The 16,469-nt window shown below is 37.2% G+C and overlaps 1 protein-coding gene across 1 annotated transcript in view; it reads right to left on the reverse strand.

The window, feature by feature from the left end:
• Positions 1 to 14,882, reverse strand: part of LOC134741390 (phospholipase D1) — a 38,275-nt gene extending 23,393 nt beyond the window's left edge. The window contains exons 1-4 of the mRNA XM_063674157.1: positions 14,570 to 14,882; positions 11,909 to 12,106; positions 8,685 to 8,841; positions 517 to 706 (exon numbers count right to left, since the gene is read on the reverse strand). Of these exons, the coding sequence (XP_063530227.1) occupies positions 517 to 706; positions 8,685 to 8,841; positions 11,909 to 12,106; positions 14,570 to 14,732 (708 nt within the window). The 5' untranslated portion in view covers positions 14,733 to 14,882. The remainder of the gene's footprint in view (positions 1 to 516; positions 707 to 8,684; positions 8,842 to 11,908; positions 12,107 to 14,569) is intronic.
• Positions 14,883 to 16,469: the final 1,587 nt, after the last annotated feature.

Below are 16,469 nucleotides of genomic sequence, written 5' to 3' on the forward strand. Positions count from 1 at the left end.
TAGACAAACAGACATTTAAGTCCCCCTCTTTTTGTGTCGGGAGTTAAAAAGAGATGGGCAGAGAACTACACCTAAGAACGCTATATAACAATTTGTAAACTAATGTAGTAATGTTACATGTGAAGCTGGCGCGGGTGGTGGCTTCATGGTGGGGAAGGGGGTGTCGAGCAACGCGCGGTACAACGTCAGCTGCTGGTGCAGGTATAATATGGGGCATTTTCTATGAAAAGGATCTTATTGTCGATGGCGCTTACGCCGCACAGCGTGGCGCGGCATTGTATTTATATCGGAGTATCGTTAATAATGGCGTAAACGCCATCGACAATAAGGTCCTTTTTTATAGAAAATATCACATATGTGCTTGTAGCGCGTACCTTCTCTACCTTTTCCTCGTCGTGGAGCGTGTTCTTGAAGCTGGCGTGGCGCGACTTGTGCGTCTTGGTGGGGAAGGGGATGTCGAGCGACGCGCGGTACAGCGTCAGCTACTGGTGCAGGTATATATGCTTGTAGCGTTACCTTCTCAGCATTCTCCTCGTCTAGGAGCGTGTTCTTGAAGCTGGCGCGGCGCGACTTGTGCGTCTTGGTGGGGAAGGGGATGTCGAGCGACGCGCGGTACAGCGTCAGCTGCTGGTGCAGGTATAATATGTGCTTGTAGCGCTTGCGGACCGTCCATGTGAAGTCGCCGTGTTGGAGGTTTATTGTGTATCTGTGGAAGAAGAATATCCTTTATTCCCAACCTATGTCCAGATGGGATGATGAAATTGACAACTTGATCAGAAAACAATTGGCGTCAATGCCATCTAGCGTCCACACGTATACAATTTCATAGTGGAATCGGCGATCCCATCGAGTCCTCCAATTTGATTTTGCGTCCAAACCATCTGATAAAATAGACGATTTCATCGGATTGGACGAAAAATGTTTTAGTGTTATAAGCCTTTCTAATAAACACTTTTAAGACACAGGTAAGGCTCGTAGTCTGTTTATGAATATGGATCGGCCACGCCGCCCTCAGAATACGGTGACGCACGCACCGTAAACTCAGTGATGTGACTCATACGTCTGACCGGTGTGGTCGCGTCCATAAAAACGCTATGTAAACACTTCTTGCGATTTCAATGCAGCTCAATTTACGGTGTATCAGCGTATTTTAAGCAATGGCGTGGCTGTTAATAATTCAAAATAAACAGGTATTTACGATAAAGTGCGAATTACCTATTCGCACGTGTATCGTACAGCGTTTGACAGTACATATGGCAATTTAAATTTTCGACGTAGTTACGTAATGTGCGTATTGTGTGAAAAAAGTAAGTTAAAGGCCATAAATAGATGTCTAAGTAAATAAGAACAGACATCATTTTTATGTGAATATTATCTTCAATTCTCATTACTGTTTAATAGCACCAAGTTTAGTGTATAAATTAGGTATAACTTGTCATCAAGTTATATATTATTCTTGATTTAAGAGCGTTCTTACAAGAAAAGTCGAAATAATGTAAAATTGATGATATTCCCGACAACATTTAAGATTTTACGCTCATTATTAGAAATAAAGAGTACTTGTTCCAGTAAGAGCGTCTTCTTATCCTTAGGAATATCGTTGTACATTTTAGAAAAAGGACTAATTAAATTAGTAATGATTGTTTTTCTGATGGTCGTTTACGAAAAACCGCGTGAAGTACTGAATTGTGAGCTCTTATTTGTAAATTTTGAGAAGTTTACTCTGCTAAAGTTGGATATTTTGTATTACTAATATCCTGTACTTTAGGAATATCGAATGATATTCTTCCTACATGCTTTTAAGAAAGAGAAAATCAATGTTAAACGAATTGAATTTTCTCTTCGAAACAAGTGTAAATTCCTACGAAAATCTACTTAGTATCGAAGTCATTTTTATACACGAACAATCTACAACGTTTGCTTATACTGTTGGTATACATTTGTGTTTATCAAATTCTACTTTAATTTTTTGGCAATTTTTTGAAAACTACTCTATATTGCCGATGACGCGCGTGGCGATCTCAGTACCGCAGCAGAGCTTGAAGAGGTCGGACCTGTGTCGGTCGGCTCCGCACGTTTTCGACGGCGACAACGAGGTTTTTTATCGTTGTGTGCGGCAGGCGCCGTGTAAAACGCTATACTGTGTGCGTGTAAATTGCGACTGAGAAACTTTGATCCGAGTACTGTATTTGTTTTTATAGTATTATAATATAGTATAGTAACATAACAAACTACCGAACAACATTAAAAATATTTGAAATGACCTAAAATTTTATAGGTAGTAAATTAAAAAACAACAGCCAAGTGCGAGTTGGACTCGCGCACAATGGGTTCCGTACTATTACGCACAAAACGGTAAATAAATCACGTTTGTTGTATTTTATTCTGTTTTTAGGGTTCCGTACCCAAAGGGTAAAAACGGGACCCTATTACTAGGACTCCGCTGTCTGTCTGTCTGTCTGTCCGTCTGTCACCAGGCTGTATCTCATGAACCGTGATAGCTAGTTGAAATTTTCACAGATGATGTATTTCTGTTGCCGCTATAACAACAAATACTAAAAACAGAATAAAATGTGGTATTTCCTATAAAAAGGGACCTTATTGTCGATGGCGCTTACGCCATTATACCTATAAACGATGCTCCGATATAACTAAGACTGATATTGTATAAGTTTTTAATTATGTATTACTCATCCTCCTTATGAACCCTGGCCTGGCAGTACCTAGTGGAACTTAGGTTTGGTGCAACATAGGCGCACACTGTTTTGGTCATTCGACTCGTCTTGATGAGCAACTTGGGAGAGCAGTACTCATGATAGAGCTGATGTTGAACCCTGGCAGTACCTAGTGGAACTTAGGATTGGTGCAACATAGGTACACGCTGTTTTAGTCATCCGACTCGTCTTGATGAGCACTTAGGAGAGCAGTACCCATGATAGAGCTGATGCTGAACCCTGGCAGTACCTAGTGGATCTAAGGTTTGGTGCAACATAGGCACACGCTGTTTTAGTCATCCGACTCGTCTTGATGAGCACTTAGGAGAGCAGTACCCATGATAGAGCTGATGCTGAACCCTGGCAGTACCTAGTGGAACTAAAGTTTGGTTGACATATCAGTCAAATTTGACAGATTGACAGTTTTTGTCATTTTCAGTGAAAATTATCTTTTTGGGATAGAATTTAGCACCAAGTAACATTGTTAAGTGTAGATTTATACTATCTGTCAAAATTGACATTTTTGACAGTTTTGGATCCCAGATCGAAACGGCTTGTCTAATTTTGATAGGACCTTCAACATTAGTCATGGGATGGAAAATGTAGTTTGACACATCTGTCAAAACTGTCAAAATTGACAGTTTGACAGTTTTTGTCATTTTAAGTGAAAATTAACATGTTTTGTTAAAGTTTGGTACTAAGTGACATAGTTTAGTGTTGTTTGACATATCAGTCAAATTTGACAGATTGACAGTTTTTGTCATTTTCATCTTTTTGGGATATAATTTAGCACCAAGTGACATTGTTGTGTAAATTTATACAATCTGTCAAAATTGAGATTTTGTGACATTTTGACATTTTTGGATCCCAAATCGAAATGGTTTGTCCAATTTTGATAGGACCTTCAACATTAGTCATGGGATGGAAAATGTAGTTTGACACATCTGTCAAAACTGTCAAAATTGACAGTTTGACAGTTTTTGTCATTTTTAATAAAAATTAACATGTTTTGTTAAAGTTTGGTACTAAGTGACCTAGTTTAGTGTTGTTTGACATATCAGTCAAATTTGACAGATTGACAGTTTTTGTCATTTTCAGTGAAAATTATCTTTTTGGGATATAATTTAGCACCAAGTGACATTGTCATGTGTAGATTTATACAATCTGTCAAAATTGACATTTTATATATTTATTTATTATTTATTTAAGCTTTATTGCACAACACAGGAAGGTACAAAAGGCGGACTTAATGCCTTCTTAAGGCATTCTCTACCAGTCAACCTGTAAATATTGACAGGTTTTGTCATTTTTAGTGAAAATTAACATGTTTTGTTAAAGTTTGGTACTAAGTGACATAGTTTACTGTTGTTTGACATATCAGTCAAATTTGACAGATTGACAGTTTGTCATTTCCAGTGAAAATTATCTTTTTGGGATAGAATTTAGCACCCAGTGACATTGTTAAGTGTAGATTTATACTATCTGTCAAAATTGACAGTGTGACATTTTGACAGTTTTGGATCCCAAATCGAAACGGCTTGTCCGATTTTGATAGGACCTTCAACATTAGTCATGGGATGGAAAATGCAGTTTGACACATCTGTCAAAACTGTCAAAATTGACAGTATGGCAGTTTTTGTATTTTTTTGTGAAAATTAAAGTTTTGTTAAAGTTTGGTACTAAGTGACATAGCTTAGTGTTGTTTGACATATCAGTCAAGTTTGACAGATTGACAGTTTTTGGCATTTTCAGTGAAAATTATTTTTTTGGGATATAATTTAGCAAACAAACCATGTTAATTTTCACAAAATACAAAAACTGACAAACTGTCAATTTTGACAGTTTTGGCAGATGTGTCAAACTACATTTTCTATCCCATGACTAATGTTGAAGGTCCTATCAAAATCGGACAAGCCGTTTCGATTTAGGATCCAAAACTGTCAAAAGGTCACCAACTGTCAATTTTGACAGATAGTATAAATCTACATTTAACAATGTCAGTGGGTGGTAGATTCTATCCCAAAAAGATAATTTTCACTGAAAATGACAAAAACTGTCAATCTGTCAAATTTGACTGATATGTCAAACAACACTAAACAAAACATTAACTTCAATGGCCATTAACGTCTCAAAAATTTAATTCGAATTAACTTTAATGCAATTGGTGCGTCATGCAATTGGTTAGTTTGACACATCTGTCAAAACTGTCAAAATTGACAGTTTGACAGTTTTTGTCATTTTTAGTGAAAATTAACATGTTTTGTTTAAGTTTGGTACTAAGTGACATAGTTTAGTGTTGTTTGACATATCAGTCAAATTTGACAGATTGACAGTTTTTGTCATTTTCAGTGAAAATTATCTTTTTGGGATATAATTTAGCACCAAGTGACATTGTCCCAAGCTGTACGGTTACCCTGTACCTGTACCAAATGTAATGACGAAACATGTAAACAAGCGAGTATAATTTCTTTCTAGTATAAAATAATTCTTTTATAATACAAAAGTAAGTACATTTGCACTGGATTTAGTATTTTCGTACCAAATAACAATAATAATTAGGATTTTAAAATTTAAGTAAGTACAGTTAGTGTCGTTATAATTGTTTTCAGTATGCTTCTCGAAGGATCAAGATTGTTTAATCCATCATTGTAGTGCGAGCGAGCGGGAAAACGTGGTAGAAGGGATCGGCATACTGAGCCCGCACAGCCCGCCGCAGCGCGTAAAATACCTAAACTCGCTCAACGCCGAAATGTAATAGCGCTCTTAAAATGATGTAAAACCGCTAAAACAATATCTGGATGCTATTTAGGTTATAAGTATGATAAATAAAATAATGAACAAATGTAATTGAAAAAGAAAACTGTTTTATTAAAGTAAATAATCTAATTTATTCACCTCATCATTAACAATTAATAAATACAATCACTATTAGTTCATAATTCACTAATAGATTATTAATATATAATAATTAATCCATCTAATCAATCAAGTAAGTACTTAAATTATTATCAACATAGTGTTTACTTAACTTTCAATATTCCTTGGGCGACGATTAACTCAGTGCTGTAGCGCAAAGAAGAGACACACACACTCACACACACACACACACACACACACACACACACACAAAGGGTGTCGTAATGGAGCACAAGATGTACCTACTGTAAAAAATGTTACGACTATATGACGCATAGGTCACTATAACGCAATGAGTCATTCAATTTGATATTGATAACCCCAGCTAATTACAACATTAGATAAGATAACGATAATCACTACTAAAATTGTAAATGCCAAAGTCTCTGCCTGTCTTTCTGTTACCTCTTCAGGCCGTTCCATCGGTTTGCCGCTGTCACTGTCACATTTCGCAAGAAAGAACGGGAAAGATAATGCACGCCAAGTGTCAATTTTGATCGAATTTTGTCGATTTTTATTTATTTTAAAAACGTTACCTTACAATATCGAAATTCGAAAGCTATCAAATTACTATTTAAGTTAAGATTGTTTTTTCTTCTTTTTTTGTTTATAGTATCACATAATAACTAACCGAGTAAAGTTGGATTAAAAGTCCGAGTTAGAGGTTACTTTGGGAATTAATTGTATCGAGCGAAATGTCATAATTCGTGTATCGGAAGCTATGTTATTAAAGATAGTATAGTCAAGAACTACATATATTTTTTCGACGTCTACTAATATCAACGCCTCTTAGAAAAACATGATCATGTAAGGAGATTTTTCGCCTTCTGGCTCAGGGAACCGCCTTCACTCTTAAAACTGCACTGAAAGTGAAACGAGTTAATCGTAATTTGGCATACAGATAATTTGAGTTCCGAGACATAGTATAGTTTTTGTCACGGAAATGATCACGCATTCTACGCAGACGACGTTGCGGGCAAAAGCTAGTGATACAGGTATATTCTTTACCATTTTGCGATAGTTATAGCTAATAGCTATAGCTATCGCATAAGATATGTTTTGTTTACTTAAATGGTAATTTTACATATAGATACCTACGAGTACGGAAAGCAATACCTAATAAACGCATGCATGTCTTACCTGACCAGTAATCTCGAGCACATTGCATACCTAAATGTGCCATTTTCAACCAAAAGGGTACTTATCGTCGCTTGTCAGTAAGGCGCTATTTCCATATAGCTTCAATTAGAAATCAACCTTATCAACAGGCGACAAGGTGGTACCTTTTGGTTGAATGCGTCACAAATGATGACTAACGCAGTACAGTGGCTCATCAAATCGAACCACAATTACCTTAATTGAACTAGTGTTCAATGTTTTCAGTAAATTGTCTCACTAAATCATGAGAATAGGGTATTAACACTGTATTTAAAATAAATCATTTCACAACAAACATGAAATAAAGCACCAGATAATTACTAGGAAAACATAGATATCAGTTATTTTTAAACACAATTTCTTTTTAATCAATCGGATTGAAGTATAAAAAGTAGGTGAGTTGACCGTGACGTCACGTGTAATGTTTCATATAAATTCTATATGTGACGTTTCAACCAAAAGGTACCACATTGTCGATTTTCGATAAGGTTGATTTCTAATTGAAGCTATATGGAAATAGCGCCTTACTGACAAGCGACAATAGGTACCCTTTTAATTGAAAATGGCACATATTAGCAAATCGTTTGGACAGTTCTAAAAAAGAAACTGATTTGACTAGTAGGAGAATACCCTATTATGGATAACGTGTATTCGAGTTGTTTACGATTCACTCCCGAATATCGAATAGTTCCGAAATCACCCATAATTTATATAATTTAATTCCGCCTAATCAGAGTCCACATTCGGGGTAACCCGACGATTCGGACGTAATACGTATACATCTAACCCGAATACATCTAACCCTTTTCCAGACATAATAGAACGATTAAACGACCACATAATGTGTTAATAGATTTCAACCTTAGAGTTTCGAGTTAAGGTTTAAATTAAATTGGAATTTTGCAAAATGTGACTCGTCTTCAAATGAATCACCAAACTTTAGAGGGGGGTCCCTTTGTTTGACATAATTATTGAAAGTCATAATGTAATGATTGTCGTATCATTAGTCATAATTCTGTAACCGTTAAATTTTCAGGATTTTCCTCAAGTTATCCTATAGATAGGTTAGGTTAGGTTCAGTTTGTTTTATGGCAATCCTGAAAAGTTACGTGTTTCTAAGAAAAACCAAATTATGACTAACGAAAATGTGGACAAACAATACATTATGAATTAAAACTGTATGGGAAACAATAGAGACCCCTTTTCAGGATATGGGAGCTGTGATTTAAATATTTTAGGTGAATATATCCGTCTCGCTAACGGAAGCGGCTCCTAAAAGTCCTAAAACTAGGACGCCAGGTTAAGCGAATCCTGCGTAAAAATATCAAAAAACGAGGTTTCGTACTCGACTGTTTCCTCCTCCAAAACTTAACCAAAGGTAACGAAATTTTGAGATATAAATGGTAATGAACTTATCGGTGTCGGACTGTTTAACTTTTTAGGCTAATAGATGTCAGTTTTGAATGCCATGCTTCTCTTTGCGGCCTAGTAAATTAGGCCGTTTTTGCGAATATTTGAAATGCAGCTCTTAAAAAAACAATGATATTAAAAAAGTAAAACAGGCCGACGCAGATATTGAAAAGGGTTAATGATTAATATGCACCGTCTGGTAGTGTTGGCCGTCCGTTACGGTCTACGGTTCAATTTGTACTGGTTAATGGTTAATTGCAATAAACGTCCGGCCAACACTGCTGGTAGGTAGTCTGTGGTAATTACATAATAATACGTAATCCGTAATCTGACCGAGCTATTGATTTTCTACATGAAAACACAGTAACCTGGCCGCGTCAAACGTATATCAATTTCAACCTTATTACCATGGAACAATTAAGGTATAGTGTAACCAAAACTGTGACGTTGATGCATAGGCGATAGTGAATGAGTGAAAATACTCACAAATTAGGGTTAAGTAGGTGTGTAGTCACGCTGCGCTCGTTCTCTTCTATTCTGACCTTTATTTCCACGCCGGGAATGAAAACTTTCCTGTACACCGAGTTGAACTTGATCGGTGGGTCATGGACGGTTTTGTATGGCACGGAACTGGATTGTGTGGCTGAAACAAGGTTTTAATGTTGAGATACAGCCTTGTGACAGACGGACAGATAAGTTTTAGTAATAGGGTCCCGTTTCTACCCTTTGGGTACGGAACCCTAAAAATTTACTAAGACTCCGCTGTCCGTCTGTCTGCCACCACGTCATCAGGCTGTATCTCATGAACCGTGATAGCTAGACAGTTGAAATTTTCACAGATGATGTATTTCTGTTGCCGCTATAACAACAAATACTAAAAACAGAATAAAATAAATATTTAAGTGGGGCTCCCATACAACAAACATGATTTTTTGCCGTTTTTGCGTAATGGTACGGAACCCTTCGTGCGCGAGTCCGACTCGCACTTGGCCGGTTTTTTTGTTTAATTTCCTTTAAATATAAAAACTAAACTTATGTCTATCAGCAGGTAATTAGTAAGTAAATGCATTACACTTACACGGGCTTAACATGTCATTCATGCCAAAGACAATAGACATGCATAATGGCACTTGTAAGGTAATTATTTTGTATCGGTTATCTGCAATATTTATTAGTCAATAGGTTTCTTATCCGATTGGATGAGTAATAAAGATAGTTATCGTATCACGTGTATAACGTACATATCACTGTTTTTAGGGTTCCGTACCACAAAAGGAAAAAACCGGACAAGTGCGATTCGAACTTGCCCACCGAGGGTTCCGTACTTTTTAGTATTTGTTGTTATAGCGGCAACAGAAATACATCATCTGTGAAAATTTAAGCTGTCTAGCTATCACGGTTCACGAGATACAGCCTGATGGTGACAGACAGACGGTCAGTAGAGTCTTAGTAATAGGGTCACGTTTTTACCCTTTGGGTACGGAACCCTTATAGGATCACTTTGTTGTCCGTCCGTCCGTTAGTCAGTTATTTAAATAATCTCTTTGAAATATACATGTGTGACCTGTTGTCACCTATAAGTGGCTAAACATCTGTAATGTTAATTATCCTGTTCTCATGTATTTGTGTAGATGTATTATCCATTGGATATCCCTTAAATAAATAAAATAAAAACCGACAAATATCTTAAAGTATCGTTAAGCACCACACACGCCAACGATACCAAAATATATATCGCTCTCTATCTAGCACATACATTTTGAGAGAGACGAAATATACCAAAATATATCGTAATATGCCGAGCTGCTCATCTTAAGATATAGTGTTTAGATTTCAAACAGTCCCCTTACGGCTTATCCTTTGTTTATTGTTAAATGAAACCGCACGTGCTACTTACTAGTATAAAAAAATGGTAGGGCCGTTTTAACCGGTTATTGAATTACCACTGTATGGAGATTGCAATAAGGTTTAAAATGAACTAATGGGAAAACATATTCCCATTGCTGTGTGGTCTTTGCGGTTACTGAGTGCCGGCAAGTCGAACGCTACAGAACCAGTCTAAAATGTGTCATCGATATGCGTAACAAAGGCGCGTTATCGGAGAGCGCACTTACACTGTTTTTTTAGCGTTGGACAAGCCCGCGCCCAGGTTCCATTTAAAATTATGCACGAACCAGGTAAGGGACAGGGACGGATTGCGATTAAAACATTTTGATGGATTCATGACAAGTATTATTTAAGGCTTATTATTAACTGGGCGACTAAAATATTAAACAGGAACTTTCATTGGGCATAATATACCTTGCGATAAGATATCGTAAGTAGCCAAAATATACATTACAGCTTCGTGTGTGGACTCTGTTAAATAGTACGTACAAGATATCGTAAGATGTCGTATCTTTCGTCTGTGACGAGATTAACACACTTACATTGGCTTCACTTATACTGTAATAAAATCGTGCAAGTCGATTTAAGTGATTTAACCTACTTCTTTTAGTCGTATCGATTTGAAACTGCAAGAATACAAAGCATAATGCAGATGACAATACAATAATCTGGTATCATCGAGCTGATCTGATGATGGAGCCAGAAAACGGTTGGTGGAACTCTGTAGTGGCCTACCACCGTCTGGTGGACCCCTTAAAATTGGGCTCGTATTATTCGTTTTGACGAGTCTATATGACTCTTTCGGGCATTAAGTACAATCGGCAATGATTAAGTGTGTTTTTGAAAATGAATTTAGCAGAAACTTATTTTAGCTATGCGGCCAGTCCGTCCGTCCATTGCCACTTTTAAGTGTGAAATACGGGATATTACTGCAATGTTCTGCCACCAGAGTGCAGGACTAGCCTTTTTAGTAAAACGTAAAGTAACTTATACATACCTTTAACAGGTTTTTGACAAAGTTTCAGAGATAATAAAATAATAATATGACATTGATGCATCAAGGCGGTTTGCTTACAGAGGACCTACCGGGAAACGCGAATTCGGTAATTCGCTATCTGCCTCTTTATCGGTCGAAGCAAGAGTAACAGAGACGTTAGATAAAGAAATTTTGTTCTTTCATTCTCGATAGACCCTCAGATTGTGGTAGTGGTTCCCTATTCTCAATCTCAAGCAACGTCAGACCATAGTTCTATTTATCGCCGTAAGGCCCACCATCCACCACTACAAATCCCATTTTTTATTTGAACCTTGTTGTACAGTCGCCATCAGATATATCAGAGCGGCCCAAGTGCTCAAAAATATTTGAACACGCACTCTAGCGCCTTGATAGAGGCGTGTTCGGATATTTGTGAGCACCTTGGCCGCTCCGATATATCTGATGGCGACTGTACGGTAAATTGGGATGAATTTCGTTTTCTAGTACAAGACCAAGTGCGGGTAGTTCGAAAAACTCGCGCGCCTAGAAGATGTTGATGTCAACTTGAGCCAGTCTTCTCCGAGACCACGGGGACAACGTCGTCCTCGAAACGTCGGAGGTAAAGTTAAAACTTATTTTACGCGATTAAGTCCCGTCGTTGTAAATAATAATGAGTAAAAATCGTGAAAGTTTAAATCAGTGTATGAATTTCGTTTGTTTAAGAAATCAATGAAACAAAAGAAATTCCTCTTTATTTGGTTTTATGAAAGGTTCTGATCAGGTTGAAAAGAGGAGACACTGTAAAGCACATTAGGCCTTAGGAGGTTATGGCAAATAAATTACTCACCAACAGCATCAGTCTCTTCTTTCCCACCCTTATCTGTCTCAATAATGGACAGCGACTCCGGAATAGCCAGGCTCAGGTCAAAGTCGGAATCCGGCCCAGGGTTGGAGTCAAACTTGGTGAACATCTGCAGGCAGTCTTGGGCTGACGATGGAGTCGGGGTGTCCATGCCGTAGTTTGTGTAGCTGTATAGTTCCTCATCTGGAATTAATGTCATTGTTTTACTAATTTTTTGTACTCTTTCAATCTTTAGGTGCGTCCAGATCTGCAGCAAATGCACCGCGAGAGCGTACGCATGTTTTCTGTAGATAACCTACGCGCTTTATGTGAGCCTCGCATGAGTTGCGCTAATTAAGGTCAACCCACACCGCAGTTAACTTTTGTAGAGCAACACTGATACATTAGATAGTTACTGTTGCCCAGGGTTGCTCCACAAAAGTTACAGTGAATGCAACTTGAGGCGCGCAATCTGAAGCAAACATGCGTGCGCACTTACCGCTCATTCTCTAATTTGAAGCGCACATTTTGGTATTCATTTGTGCCATTTTCAACCAAAAGGGTACTTATTGTCGCTTGTCAGTAAGGCGCTATTTCCATACAGCTTCAATTAGACATCAACCTTATCGACAAGCGACAATGTGGTACCTTTTCGTTGAAAACGTCACATTTATTGAGAGTTTTGAATAGTGTAGCTATCACAGCGTAAGTAAAAGTAAAACTCGTAATACGCGTATAAACCCAAAATAATATGTTACTTATACCTTAGTAAAAATCCTACTGCCAAGACCACACCGCTACGTTACAAACCCAACGCATCGAAAGTGATGTAGTGATGTAGCCGGAGCCTAGTACTAGTTATATTCCTAAAGGTTGTCTGGAAGAGATCGCTCTTTAGCGATAAGGCCGCCTGTTGTTTACCTCTGTCTTCATATATTATTTGTGTTTCCATGTACATTTATTCTGAGGTTGTGCAATAAAGAGGATTTGTATTGTATTGTATTGTATTCCACATGCGGTGAGATTTGGATTTAAATTAAATTAACGTCTATACTTAAAATGCTTTAGATACACACTTTACTTAATCCAGCAACTGACGACAGGGACGCAGCAATACGTAGAAGTGAGATGCAGATATATTTACAATGTCTATATATTAATGTATAGCTGCGTCCCTGTCGTCAGTTACTGGATTAAGTAAGGTGTGTGAAGCGCTTAAGAAAACTTAGCCCTCAATAAATTTCCCACAATTCCTGTCCAATAAAAACAGTCAGGGTTAGTAGTAGGTATTTAGAGTAAGTATTTAAGTACCCTAGGCCTAGTAGGTATTCGGGTAATTTCGAATCACTTACGAATATCAAATGTTGTAGAGCTACACTAAGAAAGGATTTCTTGAAATTTAACCCCCGGAGGTGAAAATAGGGTTAAAATGTTTGATCGACTTCTATGAGGATGTAGTCGCAGATGGGGACTGTGATTACTTCTTTTCCTTGTCTGGTTTTTGTCCCCAAAAAATGAGATGGAGTGTAGCTTTTTGTATGAGATGAAATTTAGTTTTTAATTTTTCTCATGTAAAATATAATCTACAGCTAGAAAGACATGCAATAGCACTAGACTTTTTTTATTTATTTGATAGAAGACAGAAATATAAGCGTGACAGAGTGGTCAGAAACAAGACAACGAAAAGAATTTTAACCCACATAATTAAATCACCAACTCCTAAGGGCTATGACGTAAAAGGTAAATACTGTGTAGTATGTCATTATGAAATGATTCATCAAAAAATTAGGACAGCCCGAGACGAGTTAACCAATAGAACTAAGAGTCTAGAGATGATATGCTGGTTGTCATGTTATATTTTTTATTTATGAGGTGTTGGAGTTATTCCATAAATGTGGTAATTCAAACATTTTGCGACAGATAGTCAGCAGAGAAGACTATGCGCTACAAGTTCTAATAGCTTTGTAAAACGAGATATTATACTACACACACACACACACACATACCTCCACATACCACACGTTACGTTTGTCAAGTATTTTTTAACATGAACGTGAAATAATTTTGGCACATTGTTCTGATACGCTACTTTTGATACATTTGTTTAAACTACAACAGATGATGGATGGGATGGGTCTGTAACTGTAATGAATAACTTGTAATAATAACTGAGTTTGCACGGCGAGAACCAGGCACTCTCCATTCCGATAGTTTTGTATGGAATCGAGAACTACTGAGAACACTCCTTAGTTATTTCAGTACTTCAAAATTAAAGTGTATCTTTGATAGTATTGCAGCAGCTATGTTCATGTGAGTCTTGAGGTTTCATAAAACTAGCACAGAAATTAAGACCACAGATATATTTCTAAACAGACAAAAATGAAAAAAGACACTGCCATACCTCATAGCCAACACAAATATTATGTTATGGATAATAATTTGTGATATCAGCAGTACTTAAACCACTTCAGACAAATAGAACATTTCACTTCCAACATTATCAAAATAAACAGAATATTTAATTTAATTGCATTAACTTTGCATCATCTGAACAGCCACTGCAAGTGACATTAGCCACAACAAAAAATAAAACACTTGAAACTCAGAACAGCTGTGCTCACTTTACTATTTGGCAATTGGGTGTTTTCCATTTGAAAATAACACTACCTCGCTTGATTAGGTTGTGGAAACTAAGTGTTAACTCTTTTGAAGCCATATGTTCCTGGTAGTTATGTTTTTGAGAAAATTTCCGCAGGTGTGCACGGCACCCGTTTGCGCGGTACGTGATGTGTTGTCCATTACACGGTACAAATTTAACACTTGTGTACATAATCGTGATAAGATAAGTAAGCGATATCGCATCTCAGTTTAATGACAATAGTCATCGAAATTGGTTGGTTCCGTGTCAGATTTAGCAAAAAATTACCTTGGCGAGGAAGACACGCCTCAATGCACAAGGCTAAGCTTTTTCAATAAAAACAAATGGAAAAATACGTACTAATAACTCGATTACAATAATGTTCGAGTTTCTTATCTGCACATGTTGGACAGCTGTTTCACGAGACTCACTGTTTTAAGTTAAAAATAATAAAATAAAAAACCAGCAAATTTCGTATCATGGGAACTATAGCTAGTTCAAGGCGATTTCAATAAAAACTGTTCAAATCCAAAGGGCTTTAAAGCAGATGACCTCAACTGTCACCAGTGATCATAAACCGTTTCTTACGTTTGTTTATTATCCTTTTTAACCGATTACCAGTATTTTGCTCAAAGGATAAGCATTGCCATTCAACGTGGCAATGCGGCCAGTCTTCTGGGTTCTGGGCACACTGCCCATTGGCAGTGACTTGGGGGACGTATTTATTTATAAAGCCTTACTTTAAGTTTATTTGTAGTTTTTAATATTATTATTTTTAAGTTTATTTATAGTTTACTGTTAATGTTGTTATAAATAAAGAACTACATCACCGATTACTATTTACTAATTATTCATGTGATTTTTAATCTTTATTTTTACTCTAACAAAGTAATACTCTAGCAAGCTAGCTTTGTCAGTAGAAAAGGCTTAGAGGGTATAACCAAACGAAGTAGCCATTAACAGGCGTTCCCCTCTGTCGAAAATAGTCGGCCAATGGTCATACACAATGTACTGACGTTTATCTGACATGGCTATTTTGACGTTACGTATACATTTGACGTTCCCTTCCCCCGCAAAAATTGGCAGACTTTTTTGTACAGCAAATTACAGACGAGACGTCTCCGTTGTTTATATCCTCCAAGGTCCAAGAGAAAAGGCATACAAATATTGATATGTATTCATTGAGGGTGGCTCTCTTATAAAAAAACTACAACAATGTTTAACTTACACTACTTCTAAGCTAAATTATGTTTTTGACCAAATTATAAATAAACTCTGCCTCTTCGGGGGGCTGGAGATGTAAGGGTGCTATTGTGCTATTGACTCTGCCGATGTCATAGCACATAAACAACGCTACTCATTGGACATTGGTCGCAAGTCACAAGTGTCACATCATCTGCCTTGTCGGCCTTGTGGCTTCCTACATGAATAAAATGTTTTGAAACTACATCTGTTTCATTTAACAATTTCAAATTAGTTTGAATTTATGTGCGTAAAAGATCTTAGTTTAAAACGGCCTTTTTCTTCAAAAATAATAATATACCTAAGCGTATAGAATTGTTCTCGACCTCTGCACCATCTGTCACTGTCAGCGAACCACGAACTATGGATGGTATAGAAAGGACGCCAACATGGAGACTGTATAAAGGAGCCAAATCTCTATGTATGAAAAGTGTCCATCAAAAAACAGTAATTAGGCGGCGCCACCATACACCGAAATACTACCAAAAACAACCTACGTAATTTGGTCGGGTTATTTGTTGCCTTATATGGTTCATGTTATACTCATGTCCCAGAGCCTAACTAGCGCCACCGGAGAGATTAGGAACTATTATTTAAAGCTTAACGCGGTCACTTTTACAACAATTCTGAAATAAGAGATTGCGATCCTTTCTATACCATCCATATCATGTAGGTTCGTGTGAGATA

Source organism: Cydia strobilella, chromosome 5, assembly GCF_947568885.1.
Source record: "Cydia strobilella chromosome 5, ilCydStro3.1, whole genome shotgun sequence".
NCBI lineage: Eukaryota > Metazoa > Arthropoda > Insecta > Lepidoptera > Tortricidae > Cydia > Cydia strobilella.